This window comes from Sylvia atricapilla, chromosome 4 (genome assembly GCF_009819655.1).
Source record: "Sylvia atricapilla isolate bSylAtr1 chromosome 4, bSylAtr1.pri, whole genome shotgun sequence".
Taxonomy (NCBI): Eukaryota; Metazoa; Chordata; class Aves; order Passeriformes; family Sylviidae; genus Sylvia; species Sylvia atricapilla.
In genome coordinates this window covers 18,804,612-18,819,232 of record NC_089143.1, presented here as the reverse complement: position 1 = coordinate 18,819,232, position 14,621 = coordinate 18,804,612, and the positions used below count along the sequence as shown (strand labels likewise).

The window sequence follows — 14,621 nt, the reverse complement described above, 5'->3', positions numbered from 1 at the left end:
GGCCGGTGCCTTTCCCGGGAAGGGATGCGAGATTTGGGATGGCGGACAGAGGGTCCCGGAGGATCTCGGCCGGGCTCCTACCCTTCCAAAGCCCGGGCAGGGACCGCCTCTGCCCGATAACCGGGTTCCCTCCCAGCTCTTTCCATGTGCTGCTCCCGTCCAAGAAAACGAGCGAGACTTTTTTTCTATTTTTTTTTTTTTCCAGTAAGCCCACAGCTTTCCAAGCACGGGGCTGCCTGGAGCAGCAGCGAAGCAGCGGCTGAAAAAGCCCATTTCTGAACGCAGCCCTTCCCCTCCCTCTCCTTCCCTCCTGCGCTCCCTCTCGGCCCGCGGGGCTCGGCAGGGATGCTGCCGGGGCGGGCAGCGAGCGCGGCCGGAGCCCTCCTACCTTCGCGGCCGTCCTGCGGCGGCTGCCGGCACAAAGCGGCCGAGCGCGGCTCCTCCCGCGGCTCCTCCCGCGGCCCCGCTCTGCCGCGGAGCGCAGCCAGCGCCGCGCCGGGAGGGGACGGCGGGGAGGGGACGGCGGGGAGGGGACAGCGGGGAGGGGACAGCGGGGAGGGGACAGCGGGGAGGGGACGGCGGGGAGGGGACAGAGGGGCGGGAGCAGCCGCCCGCTCCCACCGCCCAGGGCCCGGGCCCGCCCCGCGGGGAGGGGACAGCGCCGAGGCGGAGCCAGCCGAACAAAGGCCGGGGGGGCTCCAGCAGCCCCGGGCGAGAGGCAGGATGGGGCAGGTGAGCTGAGGTGCTCTTTGCGAGGCAGATGCTGGCAGATCAAATCTGGGCTTCTTGCCCCAGAGTAAAGCCTCCCTGGAGTCGGAGGCTTGTTCCCCGAGTAAGTGTTGGAACACTGCGATATCACAGCGGGAGCCTCAGGGCAGCCAATGCCCTCCCCATTCCTGCCCGGGAGATGCTGTGACCTGGGCACTGAGCATTGGAGGAATGACAGGGATTTGGGGCATAACGAGCATCTCTGCATTTATCTAAAATTTAAGCTCTTTGTTGAAATGGTGTAAAATCATGCACAAACTCAACACGCATTTAACACCTGGTTCCATCATCTTAGTTTACAGAAACTGGAAATCTGAGGTCACAGAAGAATGTCACTAAAGGAAGAGCATTAGTTAAGGCAACTTTGTCTTTAGTCCAGCTGGGTGTCCTATTTAACTTCAGCTCTTGCACAAGGGTGCTCTTGTGAGAAATATTTGGGGAAAATTGGACATGCAAATGCATAATTCTGTAAGGCTTGTAGCTTACTTTGTACCATAGAGTATGCAACTTGTTAAGCACCTTAAAATTTGATTAATATAACTTGGTTTGTTCTGGCCAGGTTTAATGTGCTCTTCTGTCCTGTTTCACCATCCTTAGTCATTCCAAGAAGGTGATACCAAATGTAACAGGTTTGACCAGGGAAAATTCTATTTAGTCAGCATGTACAGTGTGTGACCACTTAGGATATGCATGAGATCTCTGCAGCCTAAAACAGGAGAGCTGAATTCACAGCCTAACCTTTTCAACAAATATTACTTAGCCTAAAATTTCACTTTCAGCTGTTCTCGTTCTTGTATGCCTTTGGGTATGGGCAGGGAAGGACTTGCCTACTGCATGAGCTTATTCCAGCAACAGCCTGCTCCTACCTGCCTTTTTATATTCTGCTTGTTGGGAGCTGGCAAGGGGGGGGCTTTGGAGTACTTAGAAGTTCTGATTTTCAGGCAATAGTAAAGTGCTTGGCTGGTCTTGAAGAAATTAAACCATAGCTCCTCTTCTCCACGGTTCAATTGCTTGCAGCTATTGCTCTCTTTGAGCTACTTAATTTGTATCATGACCTGTAAAATATGATCTCTAGGGAGAACAATCCAGTACTTTGCTGTAAAAGCACAGCCCTTGGCTGCTGTGGGGCATGCAGTGTAATCTGCACAGTACCACTGATTCATATGCTTGCAGTGAGCACTTCCAGTATTTGCTCACTTTACTGCCTCTAGTCTTTTTTTTTTTTTTTCTTTTTTTTTTTTTTTTTTTTTTTTTTTTTAATTTTTATTTTAATGCACACATCACATTAAGCAACACTTCAGCCTCTGCTTGCCCTAAGATGTGCTGTGGTCTGTAAACAGGGCGCTTGGTTCTAACAACACTTCAGAGTCTTTGTTCCACAGAAATGTCCTCAAGAAGTTAGGAAGCTGATCAGCAGACAAACACAGATGAGAGAGTCATCACAAGACCAGCAAGAAAATAAGCACTTTATACCCTCTGTCAGATATGAAAGTGAGATAACTTAAGGATTTGTCCTTAGGCTGTTGGAGAGATTGGTAAAGATGTCATGTCTTGTGGTGGTAACTCCATAGGGACTAAATAATAGGCCATCTATCATGAAGACAATCATCGGACAGCACTAGCTGTTCCTCATGCACAAACTCTCTCTCAGGCTGAAGGGCTCAAAAGGACTTTTTTCCTGTTTGAATTCTTAGTTTTCACAAAGCTACACTTCAAAATGGCATTACTCCCCTACTTTTTAGTTTGTACATATGCATTGCATAAGTTACTTCAGCTGCAAAATACAACCTAGTGATTGAATTTCTTTCCCAGGAATCTTTAACGACACTACTTAAATACAAATTCGATTTCATAGAATTAAAAAGAACAGCATATAATTCACCTAGAACACAATATCATCAAAATACATCAAGTGATTCCTAAGGAATTGCTTGCATGGAAACCGAAGTCACGTCATTAATAGGAAATCTGTGGTCCACAGTAACTGTAGGTCATACTTTACACTCAATAAACTTCTTAAACTAATCATCTTTTAACGCGAAGTAACAGCAAGCAAATCTGTGTAAATGTCCCTGTTTGAAATACACGTCCTCCAGCTTGAAAAGGCACTTTTTAGCTTTAAGACCAAATATTCATGCAGTGTTACAAACTGTCTTTATTCTCAATAATTCACTATACAGTTCCACTCTATCAAGGGTAACTTCATTACTGCAGAAATGATCTTCACAAGCTTTAGGCAGGTTTTGGTGAAGCTTAGTCATGGGGATCCCTTATCTTCCTGTACTCTTCTTAGCACTGGTTACCACAAAAGAAAAGAAAATAATCAGAGCAAAGAAAAATAAAATAATCAAGTAGTCCCAGCAGTAAGGTATCCAAATAGAGTTGTTTACAAGGCTGGGACTTTACCCATCAGATAATCTGTAGTGTGTTGAAACAGAAAAGACATGACAATGACAGACCATATTTATTATCTTAAGGATATGCTTGAAAGAGTTACTTATGCATATTTCAAGATATTTTTTCCCTTGGAAAATCAACACTGGATGAAATCTGAGAAACACAGGCATGAGAAAAAAAATCTCCAACCATTTGTTGTGATTTATGTCTTGTAAGGTACTCCAAGCAATTTGGATTTGGCTCACTTAAGTATAAAAAGACAGGAAAACAGTACTTTAGGCATTTAGAAGTATGGGTCAGTTTTTAAGGATGCACTCAATTCCACTTCAAATCTGCCTTGGACTGAGTCCATAACCTGATAACTCACTAGTTTAAGAGGCCCCAAAACCTCAGCAACATCCTATTGAGAAAACAAGTGTAAGAAAACCTATTGGATGCTGCAAGTGATGACTGGCATTCCCTGAAAGTCTGCTCAATACTTTCCAGTAAGACCTTTCAATGTGCCTGTACAAGATTATTCTTTCTTTCTTTTTTTTTTTTTTTTTTTTTTTTTTTTTTTTTTTTCAGTACCTTTAAGTGAAACCATAGCTTTAAGGAAAAACCTCTACGTTCTTGATATTTGGTATCAGAAAGACAGTGAAATAATTTGCCTCTTTGGATTGTTTTTTTCTTTTCTTTGGAAGGGGGGAGGGGTGAGCAGACCAAATAAGCCTAGAACTGGCAAAATGTTGACTTTCTGTGAGACCTCACACTGCCCTGTGGCACTGGTGTGTCAGGCAGGGCAGGTGAGGCTCCCTGGAGCAAACCTGGTTGCAGCTGCCTCTTGATGTGTCCCACCTCCTGCCCTCGCACCATGTTGCCAGGGGGGAATGGATGGTCTCAGGGAAGAGTGAAAAGCAGGCAAAAATACTGTGCAATCTGGGCTGTCAGGAGATAGATGGAGTGACATTACAGCAACTGCCACTCTCTTCAGTAAAACATATTGATGGCAGGATTTCAAAAGCAGGAGGCAAGTTACAGCTTTTTAGAACAGAAATATTCTGTTACTTTGAAACCATGATGTATCAGTAAGGAAAGCATCACTGTTTCTGCAGTTGTCTCAGACACTCAAGGCATTTACAGACTAGGAATAAATGTATTTTACTAATAGAAAAAAACTCTTGATAAAGATAGGGCCTTTTCCCCTTTCTTACTGTATACTGTGGTCCTGTTGCAGCAAAATCTATTGTTATTAACAACCTAATACTCAGCATCTTTTTGATTTTTTTTTAGAAGAGTCTTCTTGGGTCCAACAGAATTTTCAGGTCCACTGGGGGAAAACATAATTATATTTCAGATACACTTGAAAAGTTTGTTTTAGGAATCTTACAGTGCTGAGTATAGATATATCCCAAAAGGACTTATACAGCAGAAATGCCATTCACCTTTGTACAAGAAGCAAATTTGGAAAAGTGTGCATTACAGAAACTTCAAGAGGAGGGATTATGCTGCTTTTCTATAATGCGCAGGCCTCTCCTTACACGGACAGGTTGTCTGTGTAACACATCTGCAAGCACATTCATAGAGATGTAAGTACCTTAAATTAGATTCTTAATTTTGAATCAGGACAAAAGAGGGAATATATAAAAAAGAATCATATATATTTTACTGAATCCTAATGTGCAGGTAAAACCAGTTATTTCCACTTATATTCTTCTGTTTGAACTAAACATAGGCAAACAATCCTTCCCTCTGATTTCAGTTTTGGAAGAAATTTTGAATAACCTGACCTTTGCAATCCAGTGCAGGTACCAATGCCAGTGACTTCAGTGGGATTAGCATTTAGTTACTGACATTTTCAAAATACTATGCTAACGTCCTTTTATTAAATGCATATTAAACCCTCAAAATCACTGAAAAGTAGCTCTGCCTTTGGGTATTACTAACTTGAAAAAATAAAATCCTATTCTTGTAATTTTGCTTCTTATAAATTTTATATTAAAGTTGAATACAATAGGGGAAGATTTCTCTAAGTCTTGCCTCTTTGTCCCTGCTTTCTTTGAATTCAAGCAACATTGGGCCAAAAATGGGATCCTATTGAAAGACAAATTTTAGCTTCTATTGTTTATTTATAGTCTCCTGTGCCATTTACAATGGAATAAATTATTTCTGTAGTCTTTGAATATTCTATTATTTTTATTGCACTACAATAAAAATAATCAGTTATCATACTCAAAAAAAGGTATTAAGACAAAAAAACGCAATTTGAAGAATTTGATCCTTATACAGCAACTCATACAGTCCTCCTGGCACTTCCATCTGTCAAAAACTAATTGTCAGATAGAAAATGGTATAAAATTGGGGAAAATAAAAAGGGGATCTCAAAGTGTTTATCTTCCACAGCCATAATGTGAGAGAATTTTTTTTAAAGTCTGACTAGCAAAATTGTCAAGTGTCATAAAGGGTTTCAAGTGAATTATTTCAGGTCAGAGAACTGAAAGGAAGTGCAGACAGATCATTACCAACCTCTGTTGTTTAACTTGCTATCAATCATGGTGCCTTCTTAATCATCAGTTAATAGAAAAAAAATTATAGTAGTAGTGTGAGAAATAATAATGACTCATGTCAGAGTTCAAAATTGTGTCCACTTGGATGGAGAAAAACCCCAGCAATTTGCAAGAGTGAGCGAGGTTAGGTCAAGCAAGGCATCAGCATAATGTAAATTCATAATAAAAAAAAAGTCAAAGACATTCTTAGTTTTCTTCTTCCCCAACCCCTCTCCTCCCCTCCAAAACAACAACAAAAAAAGTTATACTGCTTGCCATAACATAGCAAGTAGGTAGCCTTCATTCTGTCAGACCATTCCTGAACACAGGGTACAATGGGCTAAGACGTATTTGCAGAAGAACTATCAAGGGCAAAGAAAGGTCTTTAATCTTGAAAGAAACAAAAAAACATTGCAATTTTTAGTGGAGAGAAGAGGTAGACGATGTAATAAAAGAATGTATCATAGCAATGGAAAAAACTTGTCAACAGCAAATCATCCATGATACAAATGTAACCGGATTCAAAACCAGAAATCAACCATATCCAGGCTTGTAACAAAAGGCAAATACATAATAGCTGGGACACTAATGCCCAAATTGTGATACACTTACCTGTGTGGGACACCTTGCTTCTGCCTGGTTTTCGATTCCTCCTGATCACGCCGGAGCCGCTCCGTGTCCAGACTGGCAGGGAAGGACTGGCTGCTCCCAACTGCCTGGGTGCTGCAGACGTCTGTCCAAGCATTGCAGACATATGGAACCTACCCACTCACACCCGTGTACCTGTGTGCACAGATGTCAAACACCAAGGGGAAGGAAGAAAATGTCCTAAATAAGGAAAAGTAGCAGCATTTAAAACTAACTTCTCTGAGCTGTAACTCATTGAGGTGGTGGTTGTGAGGAGGGAGTAACAACCTCCTGCAATAATACAACAAACTGCAATTTTTTGAGTGCTTAATTACCTGGGAGTTGAACTACTGAGATCTCGCTTTTCACGGCCATACACTTGTAATGAGTACCACCTTTTCTAACATGGCTTTCCACAGACTAAAAAAGGGGGAAGGGATACAAAGACTCAAAAAGCCTGAGCCAGCATCTCCTATGAGCCTTTAAGGATTTAGCAATACCTCAGAGGCAGCTTGGATATTAAGAAGGGATGCAAGCCCCCATTATAAATTTACATGTACAAGAGAGTCACATCTGTCATTGTGATATTAATAACAGTCTTTTTTTTTTTTTTCAGATACTCAAGATATATGAAAAATGGTAGCCACAACTGTGACCTATCAAGTAATCACATCGGTCAAAGGTCAGTTGAGGTCTTAGGGAGTTTATAAAGTGACCCTGATCTTTTCCTCACACACAAATCAAAGGAGCAGGAGAATATGAATATAAGGACACTCTGAAGCTCTTGCACCAGAGCTGAGTGCCAAACAGAAGTGCCTTGGATCTCATCTAGCTCATCTGCAAATAGAAGAATAGCATCTTCCTGCAGATGTGTGAAAAGGTTAATCAAATAATTGGTTTGTCTTGGTCAGACTTGGGAAATATGAAATAGATGGTTCCTCAAGATCAAAATGCAGAATGTAAGACCAGGCATCTCTCTTCATCTGAAATGTATATTTTTTTGCTAATGTAAAATTAGCCTTGTATCAGAGACAAGGTATTATTAGATTCCTTATATTATTAGATTCCTATTAGATTCCAGGTACTGTCTCACAACTATGTATTTTCTTGTTTCTGCAGTTACAGATTCCAGAGTTCTCCCCTGAACCATGAGGAAAAGAAATAGCAGAAGGTCAGATAAAAATGTCCAGCCTTCTCAGACAGCTATAATGGTAACCTGGCACGCCTGGTTTCCTATCTGGAATTGTTGGTCAGATACTCCTTCATCAACCACAAAACCCCACATATTCCTTTGTCTCAAAGACTGTGATGAGGAAATGCTGGCTCTTTCATTGCTGAGTTTGAGACATGTCTTCTTTAAAATACATGAGGTGAGAATTAGGTCATACACAGGGTTGACATGAGCAGCTGAGACATACAGCTCAGATCCAAGAACGAAAATTAAATCACTGACATACATGCTTCTTGTATACGTATCAAAACAAGTTTCGCCAGGACCTATATTGATCCTTTGGAGCTGCACAGCCACATCCACACTTAGACAAACGCTGAAAGGCAGCATGTCCTTGAAAACATGAGTATAGAACAGAAACTTAGTAACTCCAAAGAGCATTATCTGAAAAACAGCTTATGATTTGTCGAGACTCAGTTTTTTACTGCCAACACCAGACCACACTATCAGATAGAACATTCTGGCAAAGTCTTATCTCATTACTCTGAATGCCTTTTCCATTTCATAATACTGTATAAGATTAGCATATGGAACCCTATTAAAATAAACCTGAATATTTACTACGCACATGTCAGTCTCTCCACATTTAATTAGACACTCAAAGTTCCTGAAAGAAAACTACATGACTGAAATTCCAATTTGCAATTTTTAGACGGAGAAAACATGATAGATTTTAGAAACAGAAATCTTGTATTCTCTGGTATACTGTGGTCTAGTTTATGGAGTTTAAGTGATGTACAGACAACTTAGCAGTAAAGTAAATGACAATGCTACTCATTTTATGGCCTTTTACACTGGTATACTTGGCTGGTGCCAAATCCAGCACACAATATCATACTGTAAATGTGACTTTGGTTAGGCTAGAGAGAGCATAACCAAATAGGTCACTGCACCATACATATGACAGTAGATGCTTTAAATATAGAGTGGTACACTGACATGTATCATGTGAAAAAATGAACAGCTTACCTAGCTGTGCCACTTTTGCACAGAACAGACATCTACAGACCATTTCAAACTTTCATGAAAATGAAGTAAGGACACACAAGAGTACTTGTTCATCTAAAGTCAGCAAAGGTTTTGTGTATGGAAGCCAAAATTCCTTTTTGGTTTTGGCTGTAAGTAGGAATGTAAGTTGATAAACTGACTGTCTTCTAAAACATTTTTGCGTGTTTGGCACTGAATGCATGCCTGTTTAGTGAATAGTATAATGAGCACAAAAAATTACTGTGTTAGGGAGTTTTGTGAGATCTGTGCAACTCAAAGGACTTTCCTGATTGCTTGAAAGTGATTTGGTAACACGTTCTAAGAACTGCCAGTGGTAGTTCAGACTAGTATTCCACTGACTTGGTAAAAACTGGCTTACTTGCCCAACAGACTGTAAGCATAGAATTATTTTCATCTGAGATTAGCTAGCCTGCAATGTGTACTTTTGCAGAGGGATTGCCTTTCTTTATATTCAGTAGACAAGAGTATGGTACGGGCAATTCATCTCACATTTTGAACATTAGGATGTGAATGAAGAGCATTTTTTTTTCACTGACCATAAAAGGAAGCACACAATTTCTCAGCAAAGGAATTTCTCAGCAAATATAGAAAGAGGAAGGGGTACAACTCCTAACAGAGTTGGGCATTGTGGTAAGAACAGATGCTTGTGTGTGAAAAAGTCTAGATGGGGGTATGTAAAACAAGAGTTGTATCTGATTGAGCTTAGACTGGACAAGGACCTTTTAAGAGCCACTTTTAAGGCTTGTCATTATACCAGATGAACTATCTCAGAACTGTGTAAATGGGTGAAACAGCTCACATGAGCTCCCCAACCTCACTTGTCATCAGCCATACATCTGCTGGTACATAAAACATAGAGCAGCACAGAGCTGTTGCTTGCCTGTGGTGCTCAGTAATGCACCTTTTCCTTTCAACAGAGGTTGAATCCTACACCAGTACAAAAGCTGCTGTGGTGAAGAATTTTTCAAATTATTTATGAAAATCCATACTGAACTTGATCTGCACTGATACATGGGTTTCTTTGATCAACTTGCAATTTTCTTAATCACTGAGAAGATGCCTGCAATGAAAATGAAGTCCCAGGAATATGTGGATGAGAAGAGTGGTCATTGCCAATGTCAAACTTCCTCATAATAGTTCTCCAACCAATTGTTCTCCTGGATTTAGTTTTTCGTAGTTACAATGGACCCTGCTGGTCACATTTAGGATTGGCCCAATTCAGTGGGTTGCCAGTTTTCACAAAATAACACAACAAGCTATTCTGAGGTTGAAGAGCATTATGGATGTGGTCTACACTTGATCAGGAGCTGTCATTTGAAACTAGCTAATGGTTCTCTACACAGGCTGATGGTTCTGTACATCACCAGTGAGCAACGTTTGCTTGGTGAGATGTGACAATTGCCTGATGCATTGTTTAAATCAAGACCAACTTTACAGTAACTTGATATTCAGAGGTACACTGAGCGCTCTCCTCAGTGAAAAAATTTAATGCAAATTAGATATTATTTACATGAATATCATGGGAAGACCCTATCCAGAACAGCAATATGATATAAAAAATTATACACACGTTGGCAAAGTCATTCAGTTATGTCTTTCTTTTAATGAATTTTTTTAAACATTTGTATCATCAGACAAAACATTTATGTCATGAGAAAATATTTATTTCCAACAGCATGGACTTTGAAAGTTAGTTGGAAGAAGGCATGTTCAATGCTATGGTTTTTCCAATGCTGGGTCAGTTGAAATAGTGTGTGGTAGTGCATATATTAACCAGTTACCTTAAGGAAATGCGAAAAGACATAGTGAAGTAGGAGGTGAGTACAAACATCCAAGGCAGTAAAAATGCAAAATACTGACACATGGCTGAAAAATGTACTTTTTGTAATGCTCATTTAGTATCACACAAAACTAGCAATTCACTTTAAAACATTCTTTGTCAGCAACCATACCTCTGACCAAATGATACTATTAAATTTAATACAGTCTTTCAGCTGGAAGAGATATTAAGGTCTAACACTTACATCAAATGCTTAGATTTTGTTAGCTTTGCTTGTTATTTAAGATAGTTTCAAGGTACCGCACCAGTATCGCATAGTTTGTTGGTTTTTTTTTTTCAAATTGACTTGTACAGAAACATGCAAATAGTAATGCATGAGGGCTTTATGTATTTGATTCTAATTGTCTGTATTATTGATAGAGCACATCAAGCTTTTTTGTTACATTTTATGCTGAACTGTTCCACATCTACCAAATGCCATCACAGTTCTCTCATGGCTTACTGTGTAAAGCTGGAAAGTTGAGAAAGTAAGAATGCCTTCACTTAGGACATATATTAATGAAAATAATTCTTGTATAGATAGATATACCTATCTACATAGTAATTAAGATTACATGGTATTTTATCAGCATGAAATGTAAAAAAATCATTCTTCAAACACCCCAAACGAGTAGGAAAACACAGTCAACTGGCACAATACACTCTTAAACCAGTTTTCTATAAGGCTTCAGTTTTCCTGATGAATGGGACTAAATCTTAGTAGGTCTGTATACATTTTAGTAACTATAACCGTTTTATGTCACAATATATTCTTAATAAAATAAAAACTCTGGTGTTGTAATTAAAGATAGCTAGTTACCTTCTAGACAAATATGATCTTTTAAAGAGTACACTGTGTTTAAATATAAGAAGTAGAATTAAGGTGCTTCCATATTTCTGCTTTCATTCTTAAAAAGTACCACAGATAAACAATTGCAGTAATTGCTTGCAGATATGCTTTTCTTTGGCTTTTACCATATTTTTAATAGCATCTGATCCCCCGCTGGAAAATTTCTATAATAATTCCTTAATTGATTCTGTAAAAATTGCATTTATAAAACTGAATGGAACAAATGTTGGATGCATTTCCTGTGTACAGCAACACTTTTTTTTCTTCCTTTCAGAATTTCCATTTACATCAAGCAACAAATGCAAGCAACAATAAATTTAAAGCTAGATTTTTTGCATGTTGTAAACTGGGTAGGACCAGGAGTTACTGACAAAACCAGCTGGAAATGCAAGATTAGCAAGTTCTCTGTATCCCAACACATTACCATCTAATCTGTCTTGTTTCCCCGACACACACTATAACACAATGAAGCTGGACAATGGTTCAACAGCAAGTGCATGTGATAGTTCTGGCAAGACTATTTTTGTTTTTATTAAGCACATATTTTATCCGGGAGGGTTTAGAAAAGCAGGGCCTTTTTCTTCAGGTCATTCCGCTTCCAAAGTGCCAGACGATCAAATTCCTCAATACTCATTTTGAAGACTTCCTGGAATTCTTCCGGGGACAAATGCCTCTTGAAAATGAAAATAAAAATTATATCATTAAGCTTGTCTGCGCACAGGAATATTTCTGCCCTAAGTTTTAAAACACACCACAAAATAATGCATTAGGGTTTGCATTCAAATTCCAAAATTGTTTCTGGAAAAGACAGCATCAAAACCAAATGAGCTAAGAGTAGCTGGGAAATGAAATTATTGACAGCAATAGTGACTTTTGAAAAAAGTAATCTTTTCAATATAGTTCTAACTGAGCAGAAGCCATGTTTTTTGGGAAAAAGTATGTTTATCCAGGGCGCCTGATGACAGAGCACACTGAGACAAATTTAAGTTAGTCCAGGACTTTAAAGAGATTGATAACAATGTAATTTTAGAGTTGGATTTGTTTTGCCTTGATCTTTAATGAGAGCAGTGGACACCACACTGCTCCTCTAATAGCAACCTTGTAACAAAGGAGAGCGCATACTGCTAAATTCTGAAATCCAAAATGTGCTTATCCATGGGGAGAGACTCTACTCAGAAGTTCAACTGCATAAAGTAGGGGGGGTTAAAATGTTGAGAAATATGCTTATATTTTATGTTTTCATGCTTGAATATTAAATTAAAAAAAAAAAAAAGAGATTGAGAAAAAGGGAAGAAATCCAACATAAAGAATAGGAAGTAGGTAGGTTAACGATTCCTTAGCGATTATTAGCATCCTCACAGAAAAGGTAGAAAAGGTAAATATGTGAATGAATTTGTAAGTCAAATTTCATTTTCCATTAATTAACAAAGACTTAATATTTGTAATGTAATTTACTCAAGAAAGCAAAAGAAATTGTTTGTAAGAAGTTACTATGTATAATTACTTTAAATGGTTATCATGGGTCCTTGTTTCTTAAGAAAGGACAGCCTTGTTTTTTTCCCTTGAGATTCCACATACTCAGAACAACAGTGACTAAGATCTTGGAACTGAGCCTTCACTTTTCATTTGACAAATGACAGCAACCCACCATAAGTGCTGCTCATAGCATGGAACAAACACAGCATGCATATTTAGCAAAGGAGATCATTTTCCGCATGAAAATAAGCAACATCTGACAATGTATTTTAGAAACAATCTCTCACTGACAGAAAGAAAAAGTTACTTCTCTCTGCATTGGTTTTTTAACAAGATATTCCTGATAATCCAGTGGACAAACGCAAATAAGTTTAACTTTAGCAACTTCTCACAGCAAGGAACACGTCTGTAGGTTGTAGGATTGAAAAAGATATCTGGCTGAGCGAAGTGTGTAATATTTTATTTTACTCTCTAGCTGGTGGATTAGACTTGAGACATCTCCTCACTCAGGAGAAAGCAGTGGCAAACTAGTTTTTACTCAAAGACAAAATGAAAAAGCCTATATACCCTCCTAGGTAAAGCTACCTTGCCAACCTTCCAAAACCATAGAAAATAACATATAACTTTAAAAGGACTCTGTTTTCACCATTTTTCTTTTCCCGAGGTAATTTACACCTTATATTATGAGAAACTTGCTGCAGTCTCATTAGATCTGTTCCAGTACTGAAGGTCAATGGAGGAAAACTCAATGAGCCCTAAATCACTCCTTCCTCCAGCGTGCCAGACATTTGCTACATCTTCCCCTGCTAATGAAGCACACCACCCACCTCAGTGTAAGCTGTGCAATTCCCCCTTCCCTCTCCAGTGATGTACTTTGCCATTTATCCATTTGTTTTGCCCTCAGGCTTAGTGAGCTTTTGATCCACACGCAGCTATCCAAGCCAGAATGAATTAGTGGTGCACTGCGCTCCTCTGCCTGTGCCCAGATGACACCACCTTCATTCTTTGCATACACTCATTTTCTATTTCTTACACCTAAGTTTGTTTTAGAACAGGACCATTTTTTCCTCCTCACAGAAGGTCTCATTTGATGCTGCCTGGTCTAAAAGCAGTTGACAGCTTCCAGCCTAGGGACAAAGTGGCTGAGAGGGGGAAAGAATAAGCTCACTTACTTCCACATCCATTCAATTGGAGAGTTTCTTTACTTTTAGCTTTCTTCCACATATACCCTCATCTCAAGGACTACCAAACTGACTTCCATATTAGCTGTTTCTTACTCCATCAATGTTTTATCCATATGCAAACATAATTCTGGCAGAAGGGAACATCTTCCCTTTGGTCTGAACTCTGAGAAAGCCAATCTGCCCCCTGTGTAACGTATTTCCTGCTGCTGTCCCTGCATCTTAGAAGATTTCACCATGCCCTTCTGAAGCACCATGGCCTCTAGATGTGGAACTGACTCTAGAAGCAGTGATGACTCAAGTACTGTCTTCAAATTTGGAATAAAACTTTGGTCCCAGAAAGATGTCATCGAACTGGCAAAGCTTCAGATAAAAGCAATGCAAGTAATCATGGGTGGCAGTGTAATTTATGAGGAAAGACTAAAAGGCCTAAGTATGTCTAAGCTCAGCCAAATGATGACTAAGGTAAAATATGGTAATATCTACAAGTATTTGAAGGGTCTAAACAGCAGGGGAATACAGCAGGCCACTTTTTATACTTTTCTATGGCCACATTTATGGCCACTTTTTATACTTTTCTATGTCTATACGATGCTAAATCTTGCCTGCCTATTCTTGGGACTTTCCTAACAGTTTAAAAGCTTGCTTAAAGCTTTAAAACCTAGAGCTCTTCCCAAACCTAAAGACAATAAAAATGCACCAGTAAGATATCCTGGACTGATTCATCTTTCTTCTCTCA

The 14,621-nt window shown here is 39.4% G+C and overlaps 2 protein-coding genes across 8 annotated transcripts in view; both read right to left on the bottom strand.

Moving 5' to 3' along the window:
* Positions 1–455, bottom strand: part of AFAP1 (actin filament associated protein 1) — a 110,338-nt gene extending 109,883 nt beyond the window's left edge. The window contains exon 1 of the mRNA XM_066317220.1: positions 389–455. The gene's annotated coding sequence lies outside the window, so the exon portion shown is untranslated. The remainder of the gene's footprint in view (positions 1–388) is intronic.
* A 9,684-nt stretch (positions 456–10,139) lies between these two features.
* ABLIM2 (actin binding LIM protein family member 2) overlaps positions 10,140–14,621 on the bottom strand; it is a 101,452-nt gene continuing 96,970 nt past the window's right edge. For all 7 annotated transcript variants that reach the window (XM_066317213.1, XM_066317212.1, XM_066317214.1 and 4 more), the window contains one exon: positions 10,140–11,898. In XM_066317213.1, coding sequence (XP_066173310.1) covers positions 11,785–11,898 — 114 coding nt within the window. In that variant the 3' untranslated portion in view covers positions 10,140–11,784. The remainder of the gene's footprint in view (positions 11,899–14,621) is intronic.